The 12,651-nt window shown below is 47.7% G+C and overlaps 1 protein-coding gene across 1 annotated transcript in view; it reads right to left on the minus strand.

The window, feature by feature from the left end:
- Window positions 1-7,945, minus strand: part of PANX1 (pannexin 1) — a 62,013-nt gene extending 54,068 nt beyond the window's left edge. The window contains exon 1 of the mRNA XM_049889527.1: window positions 7,181-7,945. Within this exon, the coding sequence (XP_049745484.1) occupies window positions 7,181-7,361 (181 nt within the window). The 5' untranslated portion in view covers window positions 7,362-7,945. The remainder of the gene's footprint in view (window positions 1-7,180) is intronic.
- Window positions 7,946-12,651: the final 4,706 nt, after the last annotated feature.

A 12,651-nucleotide genomic window follows, 5' to 3' on the forward strand; every position in this document is an offset into this window, starting at 1 on the left:
GGGCCAAAGGGCAGCCCCAGGCTGTTGTTATGAGCTACCAGAGTTGCCCCACCCTGGCCCATGGCACCCGTCCCCACTTGCCCCTCCTCAGCCTGTGGGTACCTGGCCCCCTCTCCCCTCCCCGGACCACGTCACTTCTTTGATGACCCAACAAGGTGTAGGCACGGCAAGATGTGGCGGACAAGCAAGCAGAGCTCCCTCTGCTCCTGGACCCTGCAGTAATCCTCAATAGCAATCCCGGGAAGCCCCACACTAGCACCCATCACACTGGCCTGTATGAGCTGCTGGGGAGGCCGAGGAGCCAGAGTCCCCATGGCGTGGACCCTCACCTTCAGTAGCCCCATGAAAGGGTTAATATAAGTAAAGCACCAGCCACTATGCTGGCGCACAGCGGGGCTAAATCAAGGTTAGCTCACTGCCCTGGCCGTGGGTCTCAGTGGCTGGGCGGGTTCTATCGCTCTTTTCTGAGAGAAGCCCAGTGGGTTGAGAATGAGAGAGAAAACAGGCCGAAGACTAAGGAGAAGCCTTTAATATGAAGCCAAATATGTTTCATCCTGTGAGGCCATTCTCTCCCTTTAACTTTCAACACCTCCCACCCACACACAGAGGGCCCCCCTTAATTCTAAAAACAGGATATGCAATATTTTTATTTATTTATTGGAATCTTAAAGTAGTCGAAATTGTCACAGAACTTGAATCATATTTTATAGTATAGCATTTAATACAAAATTTAACTTTTAGAAAGTAAGTGAAAATGAACTTTATTTCATGGTGAGGAGGATTTGATATTGTAATTAGATGAATCTATTTTTTTTTTATATATACATACGAGTTTACCAATGCAAAGAGAAAAGAGGCAAATCTGCTGTGTAATCATTAAAGGTGATTTTTTCATTTCTAATTTTATATACACACACACGCCAACTCAAATGGGAAAACAATGGCATGTACTGTGTGCTTTTCTATTTCATACCCCTGTAGACTCATTTCAACTCCCACCTCTCTAGGCAACCATGCCCCTAAAGCTCTCACAGTTGCACACCATCTCATACCTCCCTGCTTTGCTCACACTGCTCCATACGTTTGGAATCCTCCCTCAGCTCAGCTCAAGACTCTTCTGTGCCCTGAAGCCCTCGCTGGTCCTTCTGAGTCAGAATCAATCCCTCAATCTACCTTCCCACAGTAGCAGGCTTTGGAACACACCTTTGATACAGCCCAGATTCTATTACTCCTGGATTAGGTTGGGTCATGCATCCATCTCCTTGGTTAGAGTATGCTTCCAAGAGGCAGGCTCTATGTCTTACATAAGTCGGACTCCACACTGCCAAGGAGCGGCACTATGCACGCCAGGCTCAATAAATGTTTTGCAAATGCATGAACCAAACAAAGTATCCCTCTTGCCAAAGCTATCACCTTTCATTTAATCAAGAAATGTTTATGAACTGTACCACGCAAGATGCCAGTTTCTAGGGAAGAACAGAACACAAGTACCCTGCAGGTGAGGCAGTCACATGGACAGATTATAATTCAATGTATAAAGTATGTGTAGTGGCAACTTGTCCAAGACAAGGTCACGAACGCTCCATAGACACAGCCAAACTCCCTAAGGGACCGAATTGCTGGGCTGAGGGCTGTGGGGACCACGGTCTCAGGGAACATCTAGCTCAATTGGCGTAACATAGTTTACAAAGAAAATGTTCTACATTCTACTTTGGTGAGCACTGTCTGGAGTCTTAAAAGCCTGTAAGTGGCCATCTGAGATACTCCATTGGTCTCACCCTGTCGGGAACAATGGAGAATGAAGAAAACCAAAGACACAAGGGAAAGATTAGTCCAAAGGACTAATGGACAACAACTACCACAGCCTCCACCAGACTAAATCCAATACATCTAGATGGTGCCTGGCTACTACCACCACTGACTGCTCTGAGCAAAATCACAACAGAGGGTCCTAGACAGAGCTGGAGAAAAATGCAGAACAAAATTCAGACTTACTGGCCTGAAAGAGACTGGAGAAACCCCAAGAGTATGGCCCCCAGACACCCTTTCAGCTCAGTAATGAAGTCACTCCTTAGGTTCACTCTTCAGCCAAAGATCAGACAGGCCCACAAAACAAAGTGAGACTAAAGGGACACACCAGACCAGGGGCAATGACTAGAAGGCAGGAGGGGACAGGAAAGTTGGTAATAGGGAACCCAAGGTCAAGAAGGGAGAGTGCTGACATGTCATGGGGTTGGTAACCAGTATCACAAAACAATATGTATACTAATTGTTGAATGAGAAGCTAGTTTTGTTCTGTAAACCTTTATCTAAAGTACAATAATAATAATAATAAAGAATGTGTGGTGAAATGAGCTCCTTTATGTGGTCTTCTGCCTTGGTTCTTTAGAAAAACAGCTTGGGAGATTTTTTTCCCCTAAAACCTGAAGAGTTACCTTTACCCTAGTTCTTCAGAGAAGCAGCCTGGGGCATGGGGGTAGGGGGGTTGCCAGGTTGTTTTCTACCCCAGAGGGTTTGTTACTTTTGCCCATGGGATTTCCCAGGTTGACTGACACTGCCCTGGTGAGCTGTAAACAATGGGATGGTTTGATGCTTTTGTCTGGCCCTGGGTCGGTCTGCCCTGTGATTGGTCTACTTTACTCACCTTAACTGGACTGCTAGGTTTACTAGTCAGAAACACGGTATGTAAAACCATGACTCGCAGTCCACCGAGGGGACTGGTTGGCCACGGTCCTGATCGGGAAAACCATGCCTTGAAATTTACATGGAGTTTGCTTATAGACACAGCTAACCCCACATAGGTTTTTAAAGGATGCCGGGGGGAACCTCAAGACCAAGAGCCTGGAGTAAAGCAGTCTGGATCAGGGAGCCCTATAAACGAAACCTCCTAAAAAAGCTGTAATACAGGACAAAGGCTATAACACTGAAGACGGTAAGAGGCCCGGAAGGCGCCCGCTGGCAGAGTTGGCAGCAACAGCAGAAAGCTGCCACTAGGAGAGCAGCAGCTGAGCAAGCTGCTACACTGGCTATGAGTTGGGCTAGTTAGTAGTGGAGAGACTGATGGCAGGGAGGCTGAAAACGGGCCTACACAGGCCAAGAGGGGGCCTGGGGCCTGCATGGCCGAGAGGATCTGCTTGTAGGCAGAGACTAGACAGCGGAGAAGCCCGACAGCAGAGAGCAGCTAAGAGAGCTGAGAAAGCTGCTAAACTGGCCATGAGCTGGGTCACTTAGCAGTGGAGAGGCCGAGAAGAGTAACAGAGAGCTGTCCTGGTTGGATGCTGTCCTGCACTGAAGAAAGGAGCAATGTGCTCTCTGCTTCAGAGGCGCCTTCCAGACCTTGCCTATGTGCTTCCTGATCTCCAGTTGTTCCTGTTACTTCCTAGGTGATCCTGATCCTGAGTTGTAACCTGTTACTTCCCTAGTAAACCACATAACAGTGAATATGGTCTGTGAGTCCTGTGCTGCCACTGCAACAAATTATCAAACCCTGCAGATAAGCAGAAAGTGCCGTGGGGGGAGCGGCTGGTATCAGAAATTACGCGGAAGTGGAAAGGCAGAGACATACCTGACCTCTGCCTCACTGGAACCAGCTTTGTACTGATTCTGATTCTTATCCCTCAGGAGTCTAGGCGATTCCTTACTGACGATGAAACAGTATTTCCAGAACCATGGAGTGGGATATTTTCATGACAGGGAGGATAAAGCCAGGTTTTAAGAGACCAGTTTGCAGGCCCATCTCACATTCCTTCTAGGGCATGTGCTCACTGACCCAAACTCACTGCTGTCAAGCCAGCTGCAACTCATAGTGACCCTAGAGGACAGAGTAGAACTGCCCCACAGGGTTTCCAAGGAGCAGCTGGTGAATTCGAACTGTTGACTTTTCGATTAGCAGGCATAGCTCACTGTAGTTCTTAACCACTGTGCTACCAGGATAGGCAAAAATGCTTGCTTCATTTAAATAACTTCGCTCTCTCTTTCTGGTTCTTCTCCTTTTTTGCTCATTTATTTTTTATTTTGGCTGAGTGCATAGCTGAATTTGTACAAAATTAAATACTACATGACATGACCAACTCCATTTACTCCACTTACTAATTCATGTCCCCCTCTCCTTCTCTCTAAAACTTTCCTTCTTTATCTTAATGTGTATTCAACCTGATAGGCCTTACATGCTCCTGGTGGCTTCATCCCATGTGCCTATCCTCTATGTCCCCTTGAAACTCCTAAAGCACCTTGGAAAACATAAAGTCTGCTTGACAGCTCTCTATGAAAGTCCCTGCCAATCCTCACCAGATTGGTGCCCCTAGTTCAACGCCCACCTTGTCACTGATCACAGACTGCCGAATAATGTTGCCTGTTAGCCATGTCCATTCTCCGTCAGGTTGGATGGTAAACTCCCACAGGGCAGGGTGAGAACCACATCTACACCCCTTCCAGTTCCCCTCAGGTGGAATATCTGCTATACACGTAGCAAACTCAGGCCCTTTCTGGGTACGCCCACTCCAAATCTCAAATAAATGCCTTTAATCCCACCCATTACTTCGGATGTTTCAGGAATCGACTTGGTCGCAACTAACAACAAGAAGGCACTACTGGTACAGGTACCTTGGGATTCCCTCTAATTCATCAGCCAGAAATGGAGCTGGTCACAGAGAGTGGCCAACTCCTCTCTCCTACGGCTCTCTGTCCCTATCAGAACACTGTATTCTTTCCCAGGACATCTGGAACCATGCCTCATTTATCCCTGGTCCTTGGTCCCAGAACCAGGTCCAGCACACTGCTGGCACTCAAAAAGCATTTGTTGAAGAAAGAGATTATCTTTAGGACCCATGGTATTTAAGTCATTTTCCTTTCTATGGGATGCTTCAACCTCCAGTCATCCGGAAGGCAAGAGGAGACCCTCATGACTATGCTTGCCCAAAGACAAAGAAAACTGAAAATTTCTTCTCCACAATGAATTTGGCAACTTCTGCCAAATTAAACGCTCAGTGCTGTAGATCACAAAATCGAGGTCATCACCCTTTTCTGACCATCCCTCCCTTCAGCTTCACTATTCCATCAGGACCACTATTCTCCACTCACGGGCCTGTGGCTTTTGCACCATTTGGACCAGTCTGTGACCTTCATTCTCTATTAAAATCCAGTTACCCAAGTGCTGGTTTTTGCTCCTTGACCTCTCAGAATCACTGCTTCCCATTCTTTCCCTTCTACTCTTCACCCCCATCCATGTACAAGACCTCACCTGATGCCCCTCTCATGGCATCCATTCTTCCTAACTTCATTCTCTCCCCTTCTTCCCCAACCCTACATGCTACCACCAGGTTAGAACCAAAACCAAACCCGCTGCCATCAAGTCAATTCCAACTCACAGCGACCCTACAGGACAGGAAAGAACTGCCCCAATGAGTTTCCCAGGAGCATCTGGTGGATTCGAACTGCCGACCTTCTGGTTAGCAGATGTAGCTGTTAACCACTATGCCACCAGGGTTTGGTTATACTTATTAAATACTGTTTTCAACTAGTCCACCCTCCACTCAAATAATAACTTCCCACATCTTAAACCACTGAGTCTGCATTTGTCTGTTCTAATCTGATCCTGGCCCACAGTCACTCCCAGATCCTAGGATCCCTAACTAATCAGCTGCCTCTGCAGTCTCAGGGTCTTGCCCCTCCCAGAAACTTCTAACTTTCTCTGCCCTCTCAAAATCCTGGCAAATGGTAAAACCCATTGCCATTAAGTCGATTCTGGCAAATGGTCTAGCTGCTGCTTATCCAAACCTCACCTAAGGCTCAGGCCAGCCGACCTCTGACAGAAAGGTTTTCCCAAGGTCCAGCCTCATTCGCCTCTCCCTCAGTCCCCCCACAAAACTGTCTCTAGCCCTCCTACACTGTCTTCCTATCTATTCATGAATACTCTCCTGTGCTCAATCTGAACAGCTGATGAGGAAGGTCGGCCACTGATTAGCCATGTGATGCTCCCCAAACCACCAGTCTTTCCAGTCGCTCAAAAATGTCACTCTGATCAAGTGAAAATTTATATGAAGGTCACCTGTTCATCTCAGATTGGTAATAAGGCTGCCCGGGTGGAATATTTCAGTATCCCTCTAATACTTGCCAAGTGCTGGTATCACTGGAAACTTAAAGTCTCAGTAAACATCAATTAAAACAGACACTGAAAGAAACACACTTCCCATGGGCACTTTTTTCCACCACCTCCACTGAGCCATTTAGGAACTTCTCTGGTACAAAATTTTAGAGGACTGTTAAACTTTGTGCGAAAGGAAAAGGGGGAAGGCAGTTTTTCTCAGCAAATCTGGTGGCAAGGGGGCCGATCAAAAAGGTAGGACACGAACACTAAGCCACAGTCTGGACCAGTGTGGTGCAGGGGCCTGAGGAGTGGAGATTCTAGCGAGGGATCTTCAGCGGTCCTGAAACTGGGTCCACCAAAACCAAACCCTCTGCTGTGGAGCTCATTCCAAGTCACAGGAACTCTATAGGACAGAGCAGAACTGCCCCACAGGTTTTCCAAGGCTAGAAATCTTTACGGAAGCAGACAGCCACATCTTTTTCCCGCTGAGCGGCTGGCTGACTTGAATGCGGGCCTTCTGGCTAGCACCCGGGCACTTTAAGTGCTGCGCCACCAGAGCGCCTTAAACAGGGTCCAAAAAAAAAAAAAAAAAAAACCAAACCCAGTGCCGTCGAGTCGATTCCGACTTATAGCGACCCTACAGGATAGAGTAGAACAGGCCACAGAGTTTCCAAGTAGCACCTGGCGGATTCGAACTACCGACCTTTTACTTAGCAGCTGTAGCACTTAACCACTGTGCCACCAGGGTTTTCAAACAGGGTCCACAAGGGTACAAATGAAGCACGTAAGCAAAGAACGCTTCGGTCCATAAAACTGGGCCACCTCCGCAGTGGTTAAGAACTCGGCTGCTAACCAAAATGTTAGTAGTTTGAATCCACTCCTTGAAAACCCTATGGGGCAGTTCTGCTCTGTCCTATAGGATGGCTATGAGTCGGATTCCACTCCACAGCAACGGGTTTGGTTTGGTTTTTCTTTCCCAAGTTCACCCCCACCGTAACTGCAAGCAGAGCCAGGGACTTGCGAAGATTTCAGGCCGGCGCGAAATAAAATCACTTCTCAACAGCCCCGGCCCGCCCCTCGGGCCCCGGGCCTTACCGATCGAGATCTCCTGCGCGAAGGCGAGCGAGATCAGCAGCAGCGGCAGACCCACGGCAATACACATGACCATCTTGTCCACGGCCAGCTCCAGCCGCAGCCCCTTGAACTTGGGCTCCGCGGGCTCCTTCAGCAAGAAGTCCGAGAACACATACTCTGTGGCCAGGTGGGCGATGGCCATGGCTACGGCGCTCCGGGCTCAGCCAGGCAGGCCCACCGGACTCAGCCAGGCAGGCCCACCAGAGCAGGCCCGGGCACCGCCGGCGTCACGAGGGCTGCGCAGCGCCTTCACCAGTCACCGGCTCGCTCCGCGGCTTTCGTTTTCCCTTTCTCGGCTCCCTGTTTGTCCCTGCATCGCGCCCACCTTTGTGTCTCCGTGCGCTCAGGCTCCTAGCGACCCCCGCCGGAGCCTGAGCAGCCTCTGCTCGGGGACTCCCTGGGGCTGGGCCGCCAAGCTGCTCCCCGCGCACGAGCTCTCGTGCTCGCTGCCTCCGCCGCGGGTGGGGCGCGGACACCGGCGCGCGAGGTGCGCGCGCTCGCCCAGCGCAGGTCCCCGAGGCAGGCGCAGCGGCGGCGCAGCGTGCGCGATCCCGGGCTCCGTGCTTCTTTGGGGTCCACGGACGCAAGAACCAGCCGGGTATCAAGGCGCTACCCTTCAGTCCGGCCCGTGGGTTGCGCCCCGGCAGCTGGAGCTTGCCGGTGCCCTATCAGCCCGCTCGCTGGCGTTCTTCCGGAACCATCCCGGGAAACCCAGTACCCAAGGCCGCGGAGTTTCCGGAAATCGCAGTGACGCGGGGCGTGGTGGGCGCGGCAGCATCCCGCGTCCCTCCGGTCAAAAAGGATGATCTTGGCACCTAGTGGCACTCCTTCTGAAAATTCTCGTGTACTTCCCATCCCCATTCTTCTGTCTTCCTGGCACGGGGATTTTTAAAATCATATCTGAAAAGATCCCTTACCCTTATGGATGGAATGATCCCCTTTTACACCCCACCCCCCAACATTTCTGCATGGTGAAGTCATGTTAAAAATGAACTGCAAAAGCCTCAAAGAGCATAACCAAAAAAAACCCAAACCCTTTGCCGTCGAGCCCATTCGAACTCATAGTGACCGTATATGACAGAGTAGAACTGCTCCGCAGGATTTCCAAGGAGCGCCTGGTATATTCGAGCTAACGAACTTTTGGTTAGCCTCTGAACTCTTAAACCACTATCGCACATGGAGTGGGTGAAGAGAAGGTGTATGGAAAAGGAGGGGAGAAGCTGTAGGGGGAAGGGGTGCTGTGGCAAGGTGGTGAGCCTGTGAGAAGCGAATGACTGGATCGCAGGCCTCAATTAGCAGGGCTCCGGTCCTTGCTTCTCCTTACCCGGCCTACTCAAGTGGAGCCTAGGCCCAAGGCCCGGCAGAGGAATGTCTCTGGGTGGGTAGATGCTGGGGGGTGCTGGGAGCTGATTCTGAGCCACTTACAGGAAGTGGCTGATGATAAATAAGTGGCAACATTTGATCAGACATGAAGGCTCCTTGGAGCCTTGGTAGCATAGTGGTTAAGAGCTCAGCTGCTAACCAAAAGGTTGGCAGTTTGAATCCACCAGCTGCTTCTTGAAAACCCTATAGGGCAGTTCTACTCTGTCCTGTAGGGTCACCATGAGTTGGAATTGACTCAGCAGCAATGGGTTTGGTTTTCTGGCATTGAGGGCTCCTTGGGGCTGAGCTGGGCTGCCTTCTCTGCTCCTTGTAGAGGGGATTGGGGCTAGTGCATTGCAGCACCCTGGCCTTTTGTCCCAGCACACATCCAAGGGCCTACCCAGCTCTCCACGTGCGTGTCTCACAGGACATAGAACTCATAATAGCCAGGACTGCAATCCTCACCTTCCTTTCAAACCTCAGCTCCAGTTCTTCCCCTGCTCATTAGACGCACCCTTTCTCACTAAGACCCTGGGTTCAACCCCTGGATCTGTCACTTACTTGTGGAACCAAGGATTTGTCACTGGAAATCTCTGAGCCTCGATTTCCTCATTTGCCAAATAGAAATGACACTACCTCCCTCACATCAGGTTGTCCTGAGGAATAAATGTGATGTCCACAGTGCCTGGCACATTGTAAGCACTCAGTATTTGATAGCTGACATTATAAACCTCAGGAGTTTAAGGTATCAATGACAGCGTATGTGACATTGCTTTTTTAAAAGAACTTTATTTTTTAAACCAGTTTTAGATTCACAGAAAAATTGGACAGATAGTACAGGGAGCCCCCATATACCCTACACCCAGTTTCTTCTATTATTAACATCTTACATTAGTGTGGTGCATTTGCTACAGTTAATGAACCCATATTAATACATTATTGTTAATTAAAGACCATAGGTCAGCAGTTCGAATCCACCTGCCACTCCTTAGAAACCCTATGGGGCAGTTCTACCCTGTCCTATAGGGTCACTATGAGTTGACTTACCAGAAACAGGTATTTTTAGTTTATTCGTATTTCCTTAGTTTTTACCTAACGTCTTTTTCTGTTCCAGGATACCACGTTACATTTAGTCATCGCGTTTCCTTAGGCTCCTCTTAGCTGTGCCAGTTTCTCAGCTATTTCTTGTTTTTGATAACATTTGTTTTTTAAAAAAATCATTATAAGGTGCATTTCGGTATTAAATAAGACCTCCTCCTCCCAAGTGCTCCCCGCCTCTGCCCCAGTGTCATTTGTCAGAAGGACAAAGCAGCTGTGGGCTTCACAGCTACACTCTCAGAACTCTGTTTTGCTTGTCTCAGATCCTTGGCATTTGAATATGAGATTTCTTGCAACACAAAATAATAGTCAATCGAGTGTGGCCCCAGAAGCCCTACTAGACTTTCTCTTCTGTTTACATTTTCATTCATTCATCTGAGAAATATTTGCTGAGTAACTATCATGTATCTGCAGTATGACCCATGCTGAGGATGCAGCAGTGAGCCAAAGAGGTCAGGAATCCTTGCTTTCTAGGAGCTTAAATTCCAGTGCAAGCAAGAGACAAAACTCAAGGTAACAGATAAAATGTCCTGTGACAAGTGCTACAAAAGAAACCAATGGAGATAGGAAATGACAGAGGGACCCACTTTAGACAGGGCAGTCTCGGGGAGTTTATGTCTGAACTAGGAAAAGGTATGGGGCAAAGGATGGGGGACTGAAGGACAGCGTGCCAGGTGCAGAAAGCTGCATGTGCAAAGGCCCTGCAGCAAGAAAGAACTAGCTGGGCATACCCACACCTAAACCATTGCCATAGCGACCCTATAGGACAGAGTAGAACTGCCCCCATAAGGTTCTCAAGGAGTAGCTGGTAGATTCGAACTGCCAGCCTTTTGGTTGGCAACCGAGCTGTTAACCTCTGCACCACCACAGGCTCTGTGCATAGGAACTGATAAAAAACTGACAAGAGCCTGAGATGAAGTTGGAGACATGGGTATGGGCCAAATCAGGCTGGGCCTATAGACCAAAATAAGGAGTTTTTATGTTATTCAAAGTGAAATGGAAAGACATTAAAGGATATTAAGCTGGGAAATGATGTGGTCAGATGTGCGTATTTAAGAAAGCATTGTTTCTGCTGCGTGGGTAGTGGTTGGAACAGACAGGAGTGACAGTGGGGAACCTGGGGGACTGCTGCAGGGATCCTGCTGGCAAGATTTGTGAGTCTGAAGCTCAAAGTCAGGGTCAGAGACACAAGTTTTTAATTTATTGGCATAAAGATAGGTTTCAAATCTGTGAGGACAGGTGAAACAACTGATGGAGAGGGCTGTAACAATTTACCATGAACTCGGCAGCACATATTTATTCTCTTAAAGTTCTGGAGGTCAGAAGTCTGAAATCAGCTTTACTGGGTCAAAATCAAGGTGGTGGCAGGACCATGCTCCCTCCAGAAGCTCTAGGGAAGAATTCACTTCCTTGTCTTCTCCACCTTCTAGAACTGCATTCCTTGGCTTGCGGTCCCTTCCTCCATCTTTAAAGCCAACAGCATAGAATCTTGCTTCCGTTGTCACATTGCATCTTCCATCTGTAGTCAAGTCTCCCTCTGCTTCCCTCTTATAAGACACTCAAAGGAGTGAGGCAGAGAACAAAAGACTGTGGTACGCTTGGGGAAACAATGTTTGAGGAGACATATTGTTTGTAAAGATATATTGTTTTGTTTCATTTCCTCTAACAAGTATAACTGGGGTACTTGCTAAATATCTGAAAGATAATTCATTTATCAACCCCGACCTCTCTGGATTAGTGATAGATAATCTTAAATGATTAGCCAGTGAAAACTCTATAGATCACAATAGAACAGTATCTAACATAGTGCTGGAATATGAGGCCCCTAGGTTGGAAGACACTCAAAATACACAGTGGCTGCCAACAACGGACTCAAGTTAGCCAGCAGTTGTGAGGATGGTGCAGGACCAGGCAGCGTTTGATTCTGTTGTACATGGAGTAGCCATGAGCTCTGACTCGATGCCAGCTAACAACAACAACAAATCCGGAGTGAAAGAAATCACATCAACAGCCATCTTATAATATGTGAAACTTTATTAAATAGAGAAATCGTGCAAACTACTTTCTGGTTTTGTTTTCCATTTAAAAAAATAAACTAAGTGAAAAGGAAAAAACCGAACAACTAAACAATTAATGGTCTTACTTTAATAAATAAGGCATATAACGTAATTACTAGTATGTAATTATACAGCCTACATGGGTATGAAAACTGCCTAGCACCTACTACAAAATCACGTTGCTAGTGGTTAGCAGGCTGGATTTCAAAACCCTTTGGGTTTCCTGTTTGATATGACATTCAAGCAAAGTACGAACAGAACTAATAGCATTCACATACTATTCTATATGATAAAAAAAAAAATTTTTTTTTTTTTAATATGATAAGCTTCTATCAAATTACCCTTTTCCCCTTACCAAGATGAAGATGAAAAACAGTGAGAGATCCCTCCACCAGAGTATTTATTAGGTCCTACTTGTTCACCTGGACATTCAAATGGCCCACTGCGAAGGGACAGATGAACCGACATTGCTCATCTGCCCTTGCAGGGGATTTCTTGCCCTGAGCTAAGGGCAATTTCTCAGTCTGGTAATAAACAATGTTGCTTTTATCAGTCTTACACCTAAGCTTTAGGCAGCTGTTCAGAGAGTGCCGATTGCCTGGTAGAGGGCTGAGTTTAATTATTCCACATTTTATTTTGGCATTTGAGCCTGGAAAAGTTTAAGGCTTATCTACAACGCTGATTCCATGGTCCAAAAATTGCCACGCAGGAATCTCTTTTTCAAGCCATCCCTCCTCCCTATGCCTTTCTTTTTCTTTTCTCCAATCAAAGGCCATGTCTTTCATAAAGAAGCATAAAATCTAGGATTCCATGAGAGCCCGCTCCTCAGTCAGCGGCACTGATGAATTTCTCCCAGCGTGTCTCATGTACTGAGACCGTTTTTATTTCACAGGAGATGGAAACTTGGGAAGATGC

The sequence above is a fragment of the Elephas maximus genome, chromosome 7, assembly GCF_024166365.1.
Source record: "Elephas maximus indicus isolate mEleMax1 chromosome 7, mEleMax1 primary haplotype, whole genome shotgun sequence".
In the NCBI taxonomy this organism is placed as follows: domain Eukaryota; kingdom Metazoa; phylum Chordata; class Mammalia; order Proboscidea; family Elephantidae; genus Elephas; species Elephas maximus.